General features: G+C 35.8%; 1 protein-coding gene across 14 annotated transcripts in view; it reads right to left on the bottom strand.

The window, feature by feature from the left end:
• Positions 1-18,263, bottom strand: part of TPK1 (thiamin pyrophosphokinase 1) — a 335,883-nt gene that overhangs the window by 267,162 nt on the left and 50,458 nt on the right. The window contains exon 2 of one of the 14 annotated variants that reach the window (XM_081799937.1): positions 2,020-2,163. The exons of the other annotated variants lie outside the window; for them this stretch is intronic. Within the exon in view, the coding sequence (XP_081656063.1) occupies positions 2,020-2,030 (11 nt within the window). The 5' untranslated portion in view covers positions 2,031-2,163. The remainder of the gene's footprint in view (positions 1-2,019; positions 2,164-18,263) is intronic. 14 annotated transcript variants of the gene reach the window in all.

The following is an 18,263-nucleotide window of genomic DNA, read 5'->3' as shown; positions in this document are numbered from 1 at the left end:
TGAAAACGTATAGTACAATTAAGTTATTAATAATCAAAAATTTACTTTAGCAATTTCTATATATAACATATATATATTAACCTCGTTCTATCTACAAATACTTAGGTACTAGGAACTGATACTCTTTCCTTTTCTCATCCAATCTCCTATGGCATTTTAACTCGATGAAGTCAGTTTGATATTCAACTCAAAGCCCTCATGATTACTAATCCATAGGTTGCAGAAAAAGGAGAACCCAAACTACCTATTGTAACTAAACAGTTTAGTTGTTGGAACTCCACAACACTATGGGGTACTAAATCATGGGACACTGCCTTTGGCTCTAATTTACAGAAATTTATATAAAGAGAGAAAGTCAGGAACGTGGAAATAAGGAAATGAATAGTATTACCTCAAGTATTTCTCAAGCTATGACACTGATGTAGTTCTGGGATACACAAACAGATTTAAGAAAAGGCTGTGAAGAACTTCCTCGTTATACTATAAAGACAACAAATTTTTAAATCAAATATGCTAAGGCAATCTCAAAGAGAAATGTACGAATAGAGAACACGATTTCAAATGCAAGAGAACTTTTTCTTTACAAAAATATATAATACCTTCCGTTTTAAAGAACAGAGAACAACGTAGACTGGTCTCAATTCTTCCAACATTAAATCAGTAGTACTAGAATTGCTTTTTCAAAAGGGTTTCAATTATGGCAGAAGATGGAAGATACCTGATCCTGGATATATGAAACCCAAGTGCTCCAAAGGTACCTGGAAATCCTGAAGTTAAGTACAAAGAGAAATTGATACAAACAGGATCCTAAGAAGATAGGATAATTAAATACAGCACGGTACATGAAAGAGACCCAGGAAAAGAAAATTCACATTAGGTAAAAACTAAGGAAATTTGAATAAATGATGCAACTAATAATAAACTAATAATAATGTATTAATATTGATTCATTAATTATATGGGAATTCTCTTTACTATTTCAATTTTCTGTAAATATAAAGCTGTTTAAAAAAAAAAAGTCTATAAATTTTTTTAAGTCCTGGAGCAAGGAAAAGAGAACTAAAAACTATTCCATAAAGTAATGATACGGCAATTACTCCAACAAGGGTTATTAGAGCCCAAAAGTCTGTTTGGACTTCAGGTATAAAGCCAAGAAAAAAGCCCACTGCAACAGAAGGCAAAGATAATTCTATTTCATCTTGGAGAACCGTATTATATCAAGATTTTCTTTTAGTTAAGAAGTGCAAGGACAACAGAACAGCAAATACCAAGAAATCCAATTTCTTTTTATTTCAGAATTCCAAAATTTAAATCCAATTTATTTAAACAGAAAAAGAAAACATTTCACCAATTTCCCTCCCCACCATACCCACCTCTGGCAACCACCAATCTGTTCTCTGTATCTATAGGTTTGGTTTTGTTTTATATTTCATATATAGAAGACCTCATACGGGATTTTTCTTTTGCTTATTTAATTTAGCATAATGACCTCAAGGTCCATCCATGTTCAGCAAATGACAGGATTTCATTCTATTTTATAGCTGAATAATTACATTATAGATATAATATATACATATATACATATATAATATACATATGTATGCATACACACCAAAATTTCTTTATCCATTCATCCATCAATGGACACTTAGGTTGCTTCCCTATCTTGGCTATTGTAAATAATGCTGCAATAAAAATGGAGATGTTTATAGCTGTTTAAATTATAAATCAGTGCTTTAGTTGTCTTTGGATAAATACCCAGAAGTGGAATTGCTGGGTCTATTGTAGCTCTATTCTTAATTTTCTGAGGAATCTCCATACCATTTTCCACAATGGCTGCACCAATTTATATTGTGACCAACATGCAAGAGAGTCCCTTTTCTCCACATCCTCATCAACACTTGTTATTTCTTGTCTCTTTGATAATAGCCATTCTAACAGGCACAGGGTCATCATCTTACGGTAGTTTTGATTTGCATTTCCCTGATAATTATTCACATTTACCATCTTTTCATGTACCTGTTGGTCATCCATGAGTCTTCTCTTGAAAAGGTCTATTCAAGGGTACCTAGTTGGCTCAGTTGGTAGAACATGTGACTCTTGATCTCAGGATTCTAAGTTTGAGCCCCATTTTGGGTGTAGAGTTTACTTAAAATATAAACTCTAAAAAAAAAAAAAAAAAAAATAGAAAAAGGTCTTCTACCCATTTCTTCATTGGATTTTTTTTTGCTATTGAGTTGTACAAATTCTTTGTATATTTTGGATATTAGTCCCTTATCAGATATAAGATTTGCAATTGTTTTCTCCCATTCAGTAGGCTGTCTTTTCATTTTGGTGATGCTATCCTTTGCTGTACAGCTTTTTAGACTGATGTCCCAACTCATGCTTTTGGTATCAGATTCAAAAATCAGCACCAAGACCTATGTCAAGGAGCTTACTGCCTATGTTTTCTTCTAGGAGTTTCATGGTTTCAGGTCTTATGTTCAAATCTCTAATCCTTTTTGAGTTAATTTTTTTTGTATAGTGTAAGATAGTGGTCCAGTTTTATTCCTTTGCTTGTGGATGTCCATTTTCCTTACACCATTTATTGAAGAGACTGCATTTTCCCCATCTGTATATTCATGGCTCCTTTGTCATCAATTAATGACCATGTATGTATGGATTTATTTCTGAGCTCTCTAATGTGTTCTATTGATTTATGTGTCTTTTTATGCCAATATGATACTGTTTTAATTATCATAGCTCTGTAATATATTTTGAAATCAGAGATTGTGATGTATCCAGCTTTGTTCTTTATCAAAATTGCTTTGGCTATGCGGGGTCTTTTGTGCTTCTGCAAAATTTAGGATAGTCTGTTCTATTTCTGTGAAAAATGCCTTTGGAATTTTGATAGGGATTGAATTAAATCTGTACATTGTTTTGAGTAGTATGGACCTTTTAACAATATTAACTCTTCTAGTCCATGAGCACGGAATATCTTTCCATTTGGGTCTTCTTCAGTTTTTTTCATCAATGTCTTACAGTTTCCAATATACAGATCTTTCACCTTCTTGGTTAAATTTATTCCTAGGTAACTTTATTCTTTTTGATGAAATTGTGAATGGGATTATTCTCTGAATTTCTCTGATAGTTCATTATCAGTGTACAGAAATGAAGTAATTTTTGTGTACTGATTTTTAATCCTGCAACTTTTACTGAATTTGTTTATTAGTCCTAACAGTTTTTTGGTAGAGTCTTTATGGTTTTCTATATATGATATCACATCATTTGCAAATTTTGGTAATTTTACTTCTTCCTTTCCAACTTGGATGCCTTTATTTCTTTTTCAAGAAGCCTAACTGCCATGTCTAGAACTTCCAGTATTATGTTGAATGTAAGTGGCAAGAATGAGCATCCCTGTCTTGTTCCTGACCTTAGAAGAAAAGCTTTCAGCTTTTCACAGTTGAGGGTGGTGTTACTTGTCATATATGGCCTTTATTATGTTGAAGTGTTTCCTCTATCCCCACTTTCTTGAGTTTTTATATAAATGGATGTTAAATTTTGTCAAATCCTTTTTCTTCATCTTATTGAGATGATCTTCGGATTTTTATCCTTCATTTTGTTAATGTGTTGTGCCATGTTAACTGATCTATGGATGAACCATCCTTCCATTTCTGGAATAAATCCCACTTGATCACCGTGTATGATCCTTTAATATATAGTTGAATTCGACATGCTAATATTTTATTGAGGATTTTTACATCTATGTCTATCAGGGATATTAGCCTGTAATCCTTGCCTGGTTTTGGTATTAGGGTAATGCTGGCCTTGTAAAATGAGTTTGGAAGAACTCCCTCCTCTATTTTTTCTAAGATTTCTAGAAGGATTGATATTAACTTTCTTTGATTGTTTAACTGTGAAGCCATTCTGGTCCTGGACTTTTGTCGGGAGGTTTTTGAGTCCTGAGTCAATCTTTTTTTTTTTTTTTTTAAGATTTTATTTATTTATTTAACAGAGAGAGACATAGCGAGAGCAGGAACACAAGCAGGGGGAGTGGGAGAGGGAGAAGCAGGCTTCCCGCAGAGCGGGAAGCCCGATGTGGGACTCGATCCCAGGACCCTGGGATCATGACCTGAGCCGAAGGCAGACGCTTAACGACTGAGCCACCCAGGCTCCCCTGCGTCAATCTTCTTACTAGTAATTGATTGGTTCACATTTTGTATTTCATCATTATTCAGTCTTGGTAGATTTTATGTTTCTAGGAATTGACCTATTTCTTTTAGGTTGTCCGATTTGTTGGCATATAGTTGTTCATAGTAGTCTCTTATCCTCTGTATTTGTGGTACCAGCTGTAACATCTTCTTTCATTTCTGATTTTGAGTTTTTTTTTTTTCTTGGTGAGTCTAAAGGCTTATCAATTGTGTTTATCTTCTCAAAGAATGAGCTCTTTCATTGATCTTTTCTGTTGTCTTTTTTAGTCTCTATTTCATTTATTTCTGTTTTAGTCTTAGTGAATTCCTTCCTTCTACTAACCTTGGGCTTCACTTTTTCTCCTTTTTCTAGTTTTTTGAGATGTAGTTAGGTTGCTTGAGACTTTGTTCCTTAAGGTAGGCATTCATCATTATGAACTTCCCTCTTTGAACTGCTTTTCCTGCATCCCATAAATTTTGTTATGTTACATTTCCATTTTCATATATCTCAAGGTGTTTCTCTTTTGATTTCTTCTTTGGCTCATTGTTTAGTAGCATGATACTTAATCTCTATGCATTGTGAATTTTTCAGTTTTCTTCATGTAATTTCTAGTTTGACACCATTGTGGTCAGAAAAGCAACTTGATATAATTTCAATCATTTTAAATTTATTAAAACTTGTTTTGTGACCTAACATGATTTATCTTGGAAAATGTTCCATGTACATTTGAGGAAAATGTGTATTCTGTTGTTTTTCCATAAAACATTCTATACATATAAGTACAACTAACATGTCCTTCAAAGCCAATGTTTCCTTATTGATTTTCTGTCTGGATGATCTATCCATTGATATAAGTGGGGTACTAAATCCCCCAACTCTATCATATTGCTATTTCTCACTTTGGATCTGTTAATATACATAGAGGTAGATCCTATTCACATCTCTAAATCAATGATTTCAAAAATGTAGTCTTACAGCTCAGGTGGTAAAAGGTTTATGTTTGGCTTTTTTTTTTTTCTTTTTTTCATTGAAAAAGAAACTAAGACTTAATGATATTTAACATGTAGAGGAGCACTAGTACTTCAGTTGTCCTTGCAGTAGATGATCATGAGTTATCTATTATAAATGAGATTTCCTAAGGAAGAAGTGTTAGCTCCACACAAAGGCATAAGCAGTGCACTCTTACTCACTGCTCTCTCAATATATTATGAATGATGCAGTTTACCTGTGCCCAGTAAAGTAAAATGACACATTTTTACATGAACTAATCTTCACAAATGGCTGACTAGCTTAAAAATATTCTTCAACACATACTGAAGAGAATACAAATTCTGCAAAAGCATAACTGTATGTGAAGACGAGAGAATTAATCATTCTTACCCCCTAAAACTAGCTCTTAAGCTTCAAATACAATCTTACAAGTTCTGAGAAGGCCCTGGTGGATGGAGGGAGGGAGGAAAAAGGGGAAAGAGGGAAAGAATGATAGGAAAAGGAAGAAAGGAGAGAAGGAAAAAAGGATGATAGTAAGATATAAACTGTGGATTTACATCAATTACCACAAATGAATAAATCTACTCTTAAGTATATAAAGTAGTAGATATCAACTTCATTGTATATCAGCATCACAGATTTTTTAAAAAAACCAATCTCCTTCCCTAGAAATTCTGATTCAACATGCTGGCAGTTGGGCCTGTGCATGATAGCATGATTTTTTCAAAACCACCATAAGAGAGTCTAATAGGTAATCAAAGTTGAGAACCACTTGTATGGTGCCTTGAGATATTAACTAATGGTAGTAGAAAGCCATAATTAATAGCATTTTTTTTTTTAAGTAAGCTGCATGCTAGGCCAATATGGGATTTAACTCATAACCCTAAGATCAAGACCTGAGCTGAGATCAACAGTTGGACACTCAAATGACAGCCTCGAATAGCATCATTATTTTTTAATACTGTTTATTTCGTATTTATAATATTAATTGCTGTTTTCTAAAATTTTTATGTATCACAATGATTATTTGTAACTTTATTAATATAAATTGGGTTTTTCTTTAACCAATATGGTATGAGATCAAAAAAGAATTGAAGACCAGCACTCTAAATGAAAATACACTGACATAAAACACAATTTGCAATAGAAAAAAAATTACTGAACTGCATTAGCAAGTTATCAAGTGTTTAATGATAGATCTCTGTTTAAAAAAATTTACTGGAAATCAGATAAAATTGAGTATTAGACAAAACATATGCCAGTCATTAAATGTAACAGCTATGTTGTCAGAGGACCCAGGACCACTATTACAAATCTTATCCCTAAAAGTATTTCAGTTAAATGATAAAAACTCTAGGGTACTGAATTTTATTTTCATATTGTACAAACTTCTTTTTTAAGAGCAAGATTTTTTTTCCAAGTGTGCACAGGGAAATCAAAACTGTCAAGTCAATTCATTCTTTGAGGAAATAAATTGCATGTGGAAAAAGCAGAACTGTTAAAACGCTCTGAACAAATATTTCATACCAGTATATTAAAATCATCAAATTAGCAATGAACTAAGCATTGGTAAGTCATATATAAGAAACTGCTTCAGAGAAAGTAAGGAGTAGACAAACAGATACTTCCCTGAGAAATTCCTTGCTCTACCCACCAAGAGTGACCAGTCAATATGCCCCAGTTGCACTAGAATAATAATAAATTGTGCCCCCTTCCATGAGCAAAGGGCCCTGGTTTAAGGAGTAAGTTAGATGGTCTTTCTGCCATCTACCTTCACTTCTACCCCATCTCTTTGTTTCAGTCTTCAGCAAAACTCACTTCAATGAAGTTTTCAACCCACCACCTCTTGGAAATAACTATTGTCTCAGTCATCAGTGACCTTCTATTCTAAAATTCAACAGCTAAATACAGTTATTCCATTGTGTGTGTGTATATATACACATATATGTAAATATATACACCATAATTCTTTATCAATTCATCCATCAACAGACACTTAAGTTACTTCCATATCTTGGGTATTATAAATAATGCTGCAACAAATGTGGAGGTGTTTATGTTTTTCTGAATTAGTATTTTTGTTTTTGAATAAATACCCAGAAATTGGATTGCTAGGTCATCTGGTAATTCTATTCTTAATTTTGCAAGGAACCTCCATACTGTTTTCAATAGTGGCTGCACCAATTTATATTGCCACCAACAGTACATAAGGGTTCCCTTTTCTCCATAGATTTGCAATTGTTTTCTCCCATTCAGTAGGTTGCCTTTTCATTTTGGTGATGCTATCCTTCGCTGTACAGCTTTTTAGTTTGATGTCCCAACTAATGCTTTGTTTTCAGATTCAAAAAAATCATCACCAAGACCAATGTCAGGGAGCTTACTGCCTATGTTTTCTTCAGGAGTTTTATGGTTTCAGGTCTTACGTTTAAGTCTAATCCGTTTTGAGTTTATTTTTTGTATATGATGTAAGATAGTGGTCCCTTTTTATTCTTTTGCATGTGGCTGTCCAGTTTTCCCAACATTATTTATTGAAGAGACTGGCCTTCCCCCATTTTATATTCATGGCTTCTTTGTCATGAATTAATTGACTACATAAGCATGGGTTTATTTCTGGGCTCCTTATTCTTTCCACTGACCCTTTTGTCTGTTTTTATGCTAATACCATATCGTTTTGATTACGACAGCTTTCTAATATAATGTGAAACCAGGGAATGTGATGCCTTAAGCTTTTTCTTAAGATTACTTTCACTCTTGAGGGTCTTTCATGGTTCCATACAAGTTTTGGTTTGTTCGTTCTATTTCTGTGAAAAATGGCATTGGAATTTTGATAGGGATTACATTAAATCTGTATGTTCCCCTGGATAGAATAGGAATTTTAAAATTAATTCTTCTAATCCATGAGCATGGAATTTCTTTCCATTCATTTGTGTCTTCTCCACTTTCATCACAGTACTATAGTTTTCAGTGCACATGTCTTTTACCTCCTTGGTTAAATTTATTCCTAGGCTTTTTATTCCTCTTGATGCAACTGTAAATGGAATGGTTTCCTAATGTCTCTGATAGTTCATTATTAGGGGGAAAAACAGATTTTTGTGTATTGATTTTGTATCCTACAACTTTACTGAATTTATTAGTTCTAACAGTTTTTTGATGGAGTCTTTAGACTTTTATATACATAATATGTCATTTGGAAATTGTGACAATTTGACAGCTGCCTCTCCCATTCGGATGCCTTTTATATATTTTTCTTGCCTAATTGCTCTGGCTAGCACTTCCAATACTATGTTGAGTAAATGGTATCTTGATAATTATAAATTAAGAAAAATCTAAAGAAACTGGAAATACTCTGCAGAAGTGCAACTAAATAGTTTGGAAATATTTTGTATGAGATTAAGACTTTTCAAGTTAAATGGAGGTTTCTATTTAGTACCTATTTAGGGAATTAAAAAATCCACATATTACACCAGAGAGCCCTACAAACCTTGTTCTATATCTAGTTATTATCTTTCAACCTTCAGGTTAAAAGTATATTTAGATTCTGAAAGGTTTAAATCAGTTTCTATGAAGAGCATGGCCTCCCACAATGCAACCATAATGGTTCTGTCCAAGTTTGATGCTCCTCATAGTACAAAAACTGTCCCTAAAAACAAAATGCTCCTGATAAATTCTCACAGGAATCCACTATGCCAGAAATGCATTTTACACCCAGTAAGCTTCTGTTGTGTAAGGAGGGGGAATAGGAAAGGGAAGTCTAAAAATCTTTAAGTCTTTCTGGACATAAAAGGCCACACCAAGAAATATTTTTTTTTCCCCCACTTTTGCGAAGGTTAGCCTAAATATACTTGTTCCCAAAAAACATTCTCACTATAACCCAAATGAAGAAAGCTGAATTCTTCATGTTGGAACACTAACACCTTTCAAGTTGCTGACAGAATTCAAAGCTGCTCCATCAACTGCCCTTTGCCCTGCTGACCTGGGCTACAATAAACTGTGTTTCCCCGTCAATCAATAAATCAATCACTGCCTAGCAAACTGTAGATGTAGTGTCATAACCTTAAGGGTTCATCATGAAATACTAAAAAATTATAGTCCCTCACATTGGTTTTGACATGTTGACAGCTAGGTTCACAACAGTACTCACACCTAAAAAGTCAGTTCATAACATTTTCTGAAGGCAGAATCCATTTAAGTTTGGCACATGCTTCTAAAACAGAAGGCCTACCGTTTATCCCTCCTGCAACCTCAACTATTTCTAATTACCTCAAAAAGCACAGAATCCCTTTAACTGGCCATCAGTGAAGGCCAACAAGGTTCAACATGCCAATAAATACTCCCTTTCTTAATACCTTCTCTAGATTTTCTATTTGGGCTTGATTAGGTACCATGAGAACTACCTGGAGGTTGGGGCAGGGGGCTTCATATGTAGCAATATTATAAATAACGACAGTATAGAGAACTTTTAATATTCCTTACACAGGACTTTTGACTCAAAGGAATACCAATATTTATAATCAAAATAAGTCCAAATTAAGCTAAATTGGGATATATTCAAACCACAGTCTGATATTCTCTGAGGCCTCTAGTTGCAGAGAAAACAAGTGACGTTTATTTGGAGTTCGAGAGTTTCCTAGGCACGGAGTCAATGTCCTTCTCAAATGGACACTGATTACATAGCACACAATCAGGTCATCAAAGCACTTCTGAATAAGTCTTTTTATTCACTCTTTAATAAAATAAATAAAAAGAAATACAGATTTTAATTCCAGAGAATCATGTACCATGAAGTAATTCTGATGACACACACACAGTCCATCATATCAGGAGGCAAAACCACAGTGGAAGAAATCTTACTAAACTCAAGATAAATACACACTTTTAGCTTATGAACACTGTGGGCTTTTAAAGAATTCAAGAGGAACTTCTATCAGTAGGCAGAGCTTTGACAACAAATGACCTGCACTAGGACAAGGGTAAACATTCTCACATGCTAACAACTAACACTTCAGTGGCCTTTACGCAGGTCCAAGTAAAGTAAACAGGTCAGATTTCTCAACTTCTGGCTTTTCTTTTTCATAGAAATGATATATACACAAAAGAATCTATAAGCAAAGCTATCTAAAGGTTTGCTTTTGTTTTTAATAGAGAAAGAAGAGAAACAATGCATTAGCATAGATTTATGCTGTGTCCCACAGAGTGGGACAGCTCTATATCCTTCAATACAATCTCCAAGATAAAAGTAGAAAAAGGTGCTAAATGAATACGTTATACAACCATTTGTGTGAACATTTTATTAAGAAAATATATACATATATTTTTGCAAATGCCAAGCATATCTATCAAAGAGGAAAGGTGTTAGAACACAAAAATAGAAGGGAGCATTAATTTTATCTGTTAATCTTTTATGTCTTATAAATCTAGCACCTTGTGCTTAAATAGGATTTTTATTAAAAAGGGAAATAAAATTTTAACCAATGGAAAGAAAAGAACATGCCAGGCAAAATCCCCCTCCCCAAAAGATGTTGGCCAACAATCATGACTACCACACTGGAAGAGAACAGAATTACTAAAATAGTGCATTATTTGAGTTTTAGAGTAAAAATGAAAAGATTATTTGTGGACTATCTAGCAATCTTTCCTCCCAAAACTAACAAGTAAACTACACTATTTAAACTGAGGGTTTTAAGTGCTTGTTAAGAAGCTGGGGAAGGTGACTGACTTACAACCAGATTCTCAGGACCGCAAATAAAGATGCAACTCACTCTACTTTATAGAACAGAACGTAGGGTTTTTTTTCCCCCAGCACTGAAATAGGTCATAGAAAACTCGGGAAATATTTGTTCTTCAAAGCTTAGGGTAAGATTTTTATGTATCAGTGTTACATTTAAGAATACACCCAAGTCCTAATTCTGTTAGTATTTTCCTACTGTTCTCACGAAGAACTTTTCTCTTCAATAGTTACACAAAACCAGTAAAGGAAACCTCATTGAAAATGGAGTGGGGAGCTCTGCAGGGGGCGCTCTAGCGCATGTGTGCTCGCGGTCCCCGCCCCCGCTCCTCTCTCACACTCGGCCTGCAATTCCAGCAGAAAGACGGAAGGTTAAGAATTATTTTGACAAGGGAGGGCACTTTTCACATAGGAATTTTATTTCCTGCCTTTTTAGAAAAAGAAGGGAAGATCCCTCCCTGCCCCAGCAACAAGGCACTAACCACCTCCTGCAGCCAGCGAGAAACCAAAACTTCGAACTCTTGTTCTTCTCCAGTGAAACTCCATTCAAAGTAACTCTCCCCAATTTTCTCCTTAAACCTAGTAAAAGCTGACCTTGCCTTTGTCTCTTCAGACTTGCCCATAGTTCACCATAGTTTACTTGTCCCCAATTGCAATTTCTCTGCCATTCGCTGATAAACTCATTTTGCTGGTAAAGTAACTGGCTATTTTATTTTTAAGGTTGACATTTGCCAGAAATGAACATAGAAAAAGGTGTAATAAGCTAAAAACCAATTATCTTAGGAGAATGAGAATCAAAAGGGGAGAGAGAAATCATTAACTTTTTCTGTATTTGCCTTTATATCATATAAATGCTGAAACCAACTCTGCACTCCATTCAAAAGCTCTTTGAGGCGGAGGTTGGGAGGGGGAATTTGTGAGCAAAACTAGCAGATTAAATCAGATTAGAAACTGAAAACAAGCTGGGATACACCTCAAAATGATAGTTCTGTTCTATTAGAAAAGAAGTTGACAAAGGCAGGTGGGGTGTAGCACCAACCACATGCTAGTTAGAAGAAAGCAATCTTTGCATTTTGATTCATTTATTCACAAATTCATTTAGTATTTGTTTACCAAACTTTATAAAGGATTTTAACAGCATGCACAATCCACTTTTTAAGTAAAGAGCTGCAGCACTTAAATTAGAACCACCTAGTGGTTCAACAGGGAAAACAAAGGGATTTCCCACTTAGATGCAAATTGAAGATACAGATGGTAATCAATGTCCTGCCTCACACCATATGGTTAAATTAATTCTAGAAGAGTGTATACCATATACACAGTAATTTTATGGGATAACTATACCATTTTATGGTATCTTACTATACATGGTATATACATCTATATATGATATATATATATACACTTATAGTTATGAAACTTACATAGTTATGAAACTATAAAACTAATATAAAACTGAAGAAATTTATCTAAAGATCAAGTGAATAAAAATTTTCTAGGTCAGTGTGCAAAGCAAGAAATCATAACCGAGGGACGCCTGGGTGGCACGGTCGCTTAAGTGTCCAACTGTCCAACTCTTGGTTTTGGCTCAAGTGTGATCTCAGGGTCATGAGATTGGGCCCATGTCGGGCTCCATGCTCAGCACGGAGTCTGCTTAGGACTCTCTCTCTCTTTCAAATAAATAAATCTTAAAAGAAAAAAAAGAAAAGAAAGAAAGAAGTTAACCAAAAATACTGGTATCATTACTAGGCTCAGGTTTTGAAGGCCAGGCTCTGTGCTCATTTCCATATAGCCTGCACCAAGCAAAATGCCTGGCACACAGAGGTGTTCAATAACATTGACCAAATATGTAAGTGACTGAAGAGCATATCCTGTTTTGGCAGTGGCTGTGTCAGGCCCTAGGTTTTCCAGTTACCATCTCAACTCCTCCTGGGTTCTAGTCTACTGGCCTGGTCCAGACTGGTTCCCTATTCTGTGGACATGCCAGGCACCTTCAAAGATCTCATGTCTTTGTTCGTGGTTTTCCTTTTGCCTTAAATGCTCTTCAGAATAACACAGTGGTTAAGAACATCAACTTTAGAATCCCACAGACATAGTTCAAATCCCAGTTTTGTCATTTTTTACCTGTGTGACTTTGAGATATTTTAGAAATTTAACATGTCTGAGTCCATAAAGTGTGGGCTATAATAATGGGAGATTCAGTGGAAAAAAAAAAAAAAATATATATATATATATATGAAGAGTGTAGTATGGTGTCTGAACAAAATAAATACTCAAACATAGCTGTCTACTCTGGAAAAAAACCTACTTATTTTTCAAAACTTAGAGAAAATATTTTACTCCTTTTCCCTACCTCTTGCTCTCTTTTCCCCACTAATCTCATCTATAAACCGTAGTATTTAATTCTTTTTACTAACAGTTACACACTTCTCTTTCAGTAACAGGTTATATACTTTAGGCATGAAGAAAAAAATGCACTTATCCCTTTTATTTTCAAAACTGAGCATAGACCCTGGCACAAAGAAGCCTTGAAATACGTGTTCTATAATATGAACTTAAAAAACCACTCATTGCGTTATTTCCTGTATCACTAAAGAGTTACCCCCAGAACTCAACACATGCACACATGCTCACAAACTTACCCATCATAATTTGAGTGTTCTAACTTTCCAGTTAATCTTTAAGACTTCCTAGGTCTTATAAAATTGCTTCTAATAACATCATAACCTGTATGAACAGAAACCTTAGAACTGTTTTTTTAATGTGAAGAACAAACCACGAGAGGCTCAATATAGGTGTCCCTCACTTAATGAACCCTATGTTCCAGTTCTAAATCAGCTACAAACTGATGGCATTCATTATAAAATAAGACATTGGTGCTCAAATCTCCAAAGAGTTACATGCCAGTTAATAATTAGTAACGTTTATAGTCAAGCTTCCAATGCCAAGAAGGTTCCATGTAAACTACACCCCACCACAACTGCTCCACCCACACATTTATCTGGGAATGATGTGGGCCAAAGGGAGGAAATGTACCTTCCCCCCGGCCCTGCCAGAACACATAAAAAGAATGGTTTTATATCCTGAGCAATGTCCATGAACCTGGTTGTAACTTTTCTTCTTTCTAGGACTTTAAAAAAAGTCTATCAGAATCGAAGGGAATACCAGTGACATTATAAGTTGATATACATTAGCAAACTTACACAGTGAACTACTAGCCCAGATAGCTAAAGGAGGATGAAACCCTGATTTCTAGCACTTGCCAATTTCCATGTTGCAATTGGCCCTGGCCATTTACAACCTAACAAGTGCCTTGCAAATTTCCTGTGTATTTAGTAAGCAGCTGGAGACCCTCTCTTGCAATCACCGCTCTTGAAAAAGAATGATGCTTTGAATCCCTAGATTTCTAGTAACCTTAAAAGACAAAGTATGTCGAGTCAGCTTTATATAAACTCAATGAACTGCAGTCATCAACAGCTTTGTATTACTTCATCTGAGTCTCAGCATGAATACAACCTTTCAAATAGGAAAAAAACCCCAAAAAAGTAAAGTTCCCTATTTCTCAACTGTAAATAAGTAAAATTTAATAATCATTTTAATTTTAAACATCTAGTAGAAAAAGTTTGACTGTCTTACATTTAACCTGGAAGGTATTTTAATACCTGATGAGTTTAATAATTCCTCTATCATACAGAGACACAGAAGGAAATGTTTAAGTAAATACAAAGTGATCTGTACCAAAGGTGGGGGGGGGGGGGGCAGGGGAACAACTGTTTTTTGTTACTTGCCAGAAAAATCTCTACTGACTGCATTCAGTTGTGACACCTCAGTGACTAACTTTTGTAGTATATCTGGAATCTTTCACTGTTTTATCTAATCAATGATTTAAATTTTAAAGCACAACTATCCGTGATCTATACAGAAAACAATTTATCATAACACACAACATTTTGTAATTCAACCTCTCTTATACAAGAAAAATAAAACTACAGTGGCATTTGTGGTTATTTATTCACCAAGTATTACCAAACACTTTCTACATGCCTAGAACTGTTCTAGGTTTAAGGGATACAGCAATGAAAATCCTGCCTCAGGGAGTTTATGCTCCTCGCAAGACAGAAAAAATACAAAGTAAGTAAAATACATAGGATGTTAGACAACAGTGAACACTAAGGAGAAAAATAAATCAGCGAAGTAGAAAAGGAGAGGGTAGGTAACTACAGAATATCTAGACTCCGAGGAGGTGATCTGTAAATAGGAAGTGAGAGATGGGGCCCAAGGCTCCCTGTGGGAAAAGAAAAGGCCACTGCTTGCCCTGAATGCTCAGAGAAAGATGGGCAAAGTGAATCTGGCCTAGCTAAATAAGAAAGAGGAGCAGTAGTATAAATAAGGACACAAACATAAGTTAATCTGGGGTTTGAAACGTAGGTTTCTGACCTTCTCATTATTTACACTTTTTTTTTTTTTAAATTTAAAGCAATTAAACGGGGCGCCTGGGTGGCTCAGTCGGTTAAGCGACTGCCCTTGGCTCAGGTCATGATCCCAGGGTTCTGGGATCGAGCCCCACGTCGGGCTCCCTGCTCAGTGGGGAGTCTGCTTCTCCCTCTCCCTCCCCCCAGCTTGTGTGCGCACGCCTGCGCTGTCTCTCTCTCTCTCAAATAAAATCTTAAAAAATAAAGCAATTAAATGGAAGTTCAGAGGGAGAGAATCTCAAGCAGATTCTGTGCTGAACATGGAGCCCAGTTCCCAGTGTAGGGCTTGATCTCACAACCCTGAGATCATGACCTGAGCTGAAATCAAGAGACGCTTAACTGACTGAGCCACCCAGGCGCCCCTCATGTGAGGTTCTGAAGTCAACTAATATCTCAATATGCATCCAATGTTATTTTTAGTTCCAAATTGCTACAGAGAGGAGCCTGCGCTATTTCCCGTAAAATGTCCTAAAATACAAAGTTGGTCAAACATGATGAGTCACTTATCCATAATTTTAATGAGAAATATGACTAATCAATTATCCATTTTAATTCTCTTATTTGTAGGTTATGTTTAGCATTACAAAAGCAGATTATATTATCTGGTGGGTTCTCAGATCCTTCATCTAGTCCTCTGTGAAAAACTGACATGAGGGGCGCCTGGGTGGCTCAGTCGTTGGGCGTCTGCCTTCGGCTCAGGTCATGATCCCAGGGTCCTGGGATCGAGTCCCGCATCGGGCTCCCTGCTCTGCGGGAGGCCTGCTTCTCCCTCTCCCACTCCCCCTGTTTGTGTTCCTGCTCTTGCTGTGTCTCTCTCTGTCGAGGAAATGAATAAAATCTTTAAAAAAAAAAAAAAAAAAACTGACATGACTAGAGCCATTCTCAAAAGGAGTGGAGGGGCCACTGGAGAGAAACCACCTTACCCGCCTTTGTTTGAACTGGGCCAAAACCTGTGGAATGGGCAAAATGACAACGGTTTGAGAAGTCAGCAAAACAGACACATAATCGCAAGACTGATGGTTAAGGACTTTGTGAAGATAAAATCAGCAGCCACCAACACAACCCCGAGCAGCTTAGCTTGTTACAACACCCACAGAAAACTTCTCTTATTTCATGTAATTGCTCCCCCTTCCTTTCCCTCATAAAAACCTCTTGCTTTCACTCTAAAGCAGGAACACAGGATGGGTATCTACTGGATTCTGTGCTCCCTGAATTGCAATTCTCCAATCCCAAATAAACCCTCATTTGCCTCTCTGTTCTCATTTTGAGGCTGACACCCCCATCTCCCGGCTATCTGGCATTTGTGGACCTCACTGCTCACTTGCACACCTCTACCAAAAGGCAAATGAAGGAAAGGAAAGGAAATGGAAACCAATCTCTCATTTTGTTCCTTGACAAAGGTCTTAAATCTTTCTTAGAATGTATAGATGGCATTACCTTATTTCACTGATTTTAAAATAAACATTTTTGCACATTTTAACATCTCTAAAATTCATTTTAGGAGGCAACAGAATGTATTGTAGAATCGGTATCTTAGCACTCTGTCAGAGTTTAACTGGCATTTTTTTCCTTCTTTAATTGTCAATATAACAATTTATCATAATGACATCACCAATGCAATCAAAACCAGCATTTAAGCTAGTCTTGCTATTTCTTTATACCAGTATCATGAATAGTTGTGAATGTAATAAGGCTTCTAAATAAATCAATTAAAGTTTGTGGAATTAAGATGCCAGAATAAAATATACTAGGTATTAACCAACAACGATCATAATATTCTCTGCTTTTCTAACAGAAACTAATCTTTATATTTAAAAGCCATTTTTCCCTGTGATGCCATAAGGGGCTGAGGATATTAAGATGGTTATTAATGTTTTGCATTGAATGAAGAAATTAAGTCTCAAACAACGTGAAGAACAACAGATTAAATAAAACAAACCAACTTGCCAAGTACAATGAGATCCCACATTTAAGGGGAATCTTAACCCCTCCCTGCCCTGAGGCAGGGGTGTTAGTCACAGAAAACTTGTTCTAGTACTCAGGAAGGGTAAGCAACAGTGCCCAGGTGGAAGAGATATGGCATTCCACGCAGAGAAAATACCATACGCAAAAAGGGTCAAACACACACAAAAAATCAGCAATACTACGAATGGGGAAAAAAGGAGTTTAAGAAGGTCATTAGACTGGGGAGGCTCTAATGCCTTCGTAGCCTCTGTAAGGAAATGGGAACCTAAGCCAGACTCGATTGTAAATGCACTGGCATCTGAGTAAATGTTAAGAACAACTAATCAAACACCTAACCAGGCTTTCCTATGTAAGGCGAATCAAATAATGTCCTTGCCTTGCTTCCATGGCTGCCCTCTAAAAGCTTCGCCCCTAGCTCCTGGCAGGTGAACACTGCTAACTACTTCAGTTTGTGGCTGCCCGATTCAAGGAGATATTTGCTTCAATTAACTTTTGAAAATGTTAATGTGCCTCAGTTTATCTTTTAACAAAGGTAATAGCCATAGAAAAACTCAGAGACAGAGGTAGTAGCCACATAGTAAAATATATTTTAGGCCATTTTAAGTAATGATCACCACCTTCCCCTCACCATTAATTTCAGTTGAAGATTCTGGAGACTCAAATAATTGATATTTTTAAAAAGCTCCATTCTGATATGGCTATTATTGGCCTTACTGCTTGGAGCAATGTCAAGATGTTCCAGATAGCTGTAAGCCTGTGAATGTCTTCTTTAGACTTGACACACTAAAATTAAAATGAAATAGCTCTTAACATTATTTTTGCTAATCAACTCATGTTCTTCACCATTATGATTCAGCAGGTAGGGCTTCTAAAATTACAGACTGCTCAAAAAACTAAAAAGGATGTGAGTAAGATTATGAATGAAATCTAAAGACAGGTTA

This window comes from Leptonychotes weddellii, chromosome 12, assembly GCF_054177405.1.
Source record: "Leptonychotes weddellii isolate Sample4059 chromosome 12, ASM5417740v2, whole genome shotgun sequence".
Classification (NCBI taxonomy): domain Eukaryota; kingdom Metazoa; phylum Chordata; class Mammalia; order Carnivora; family Phocidae; genus Leptonychotes; species Leptonychotes weddellii.
This window is presented reverse-complemented; position numbering and strand designations above follow the sequence as displayed.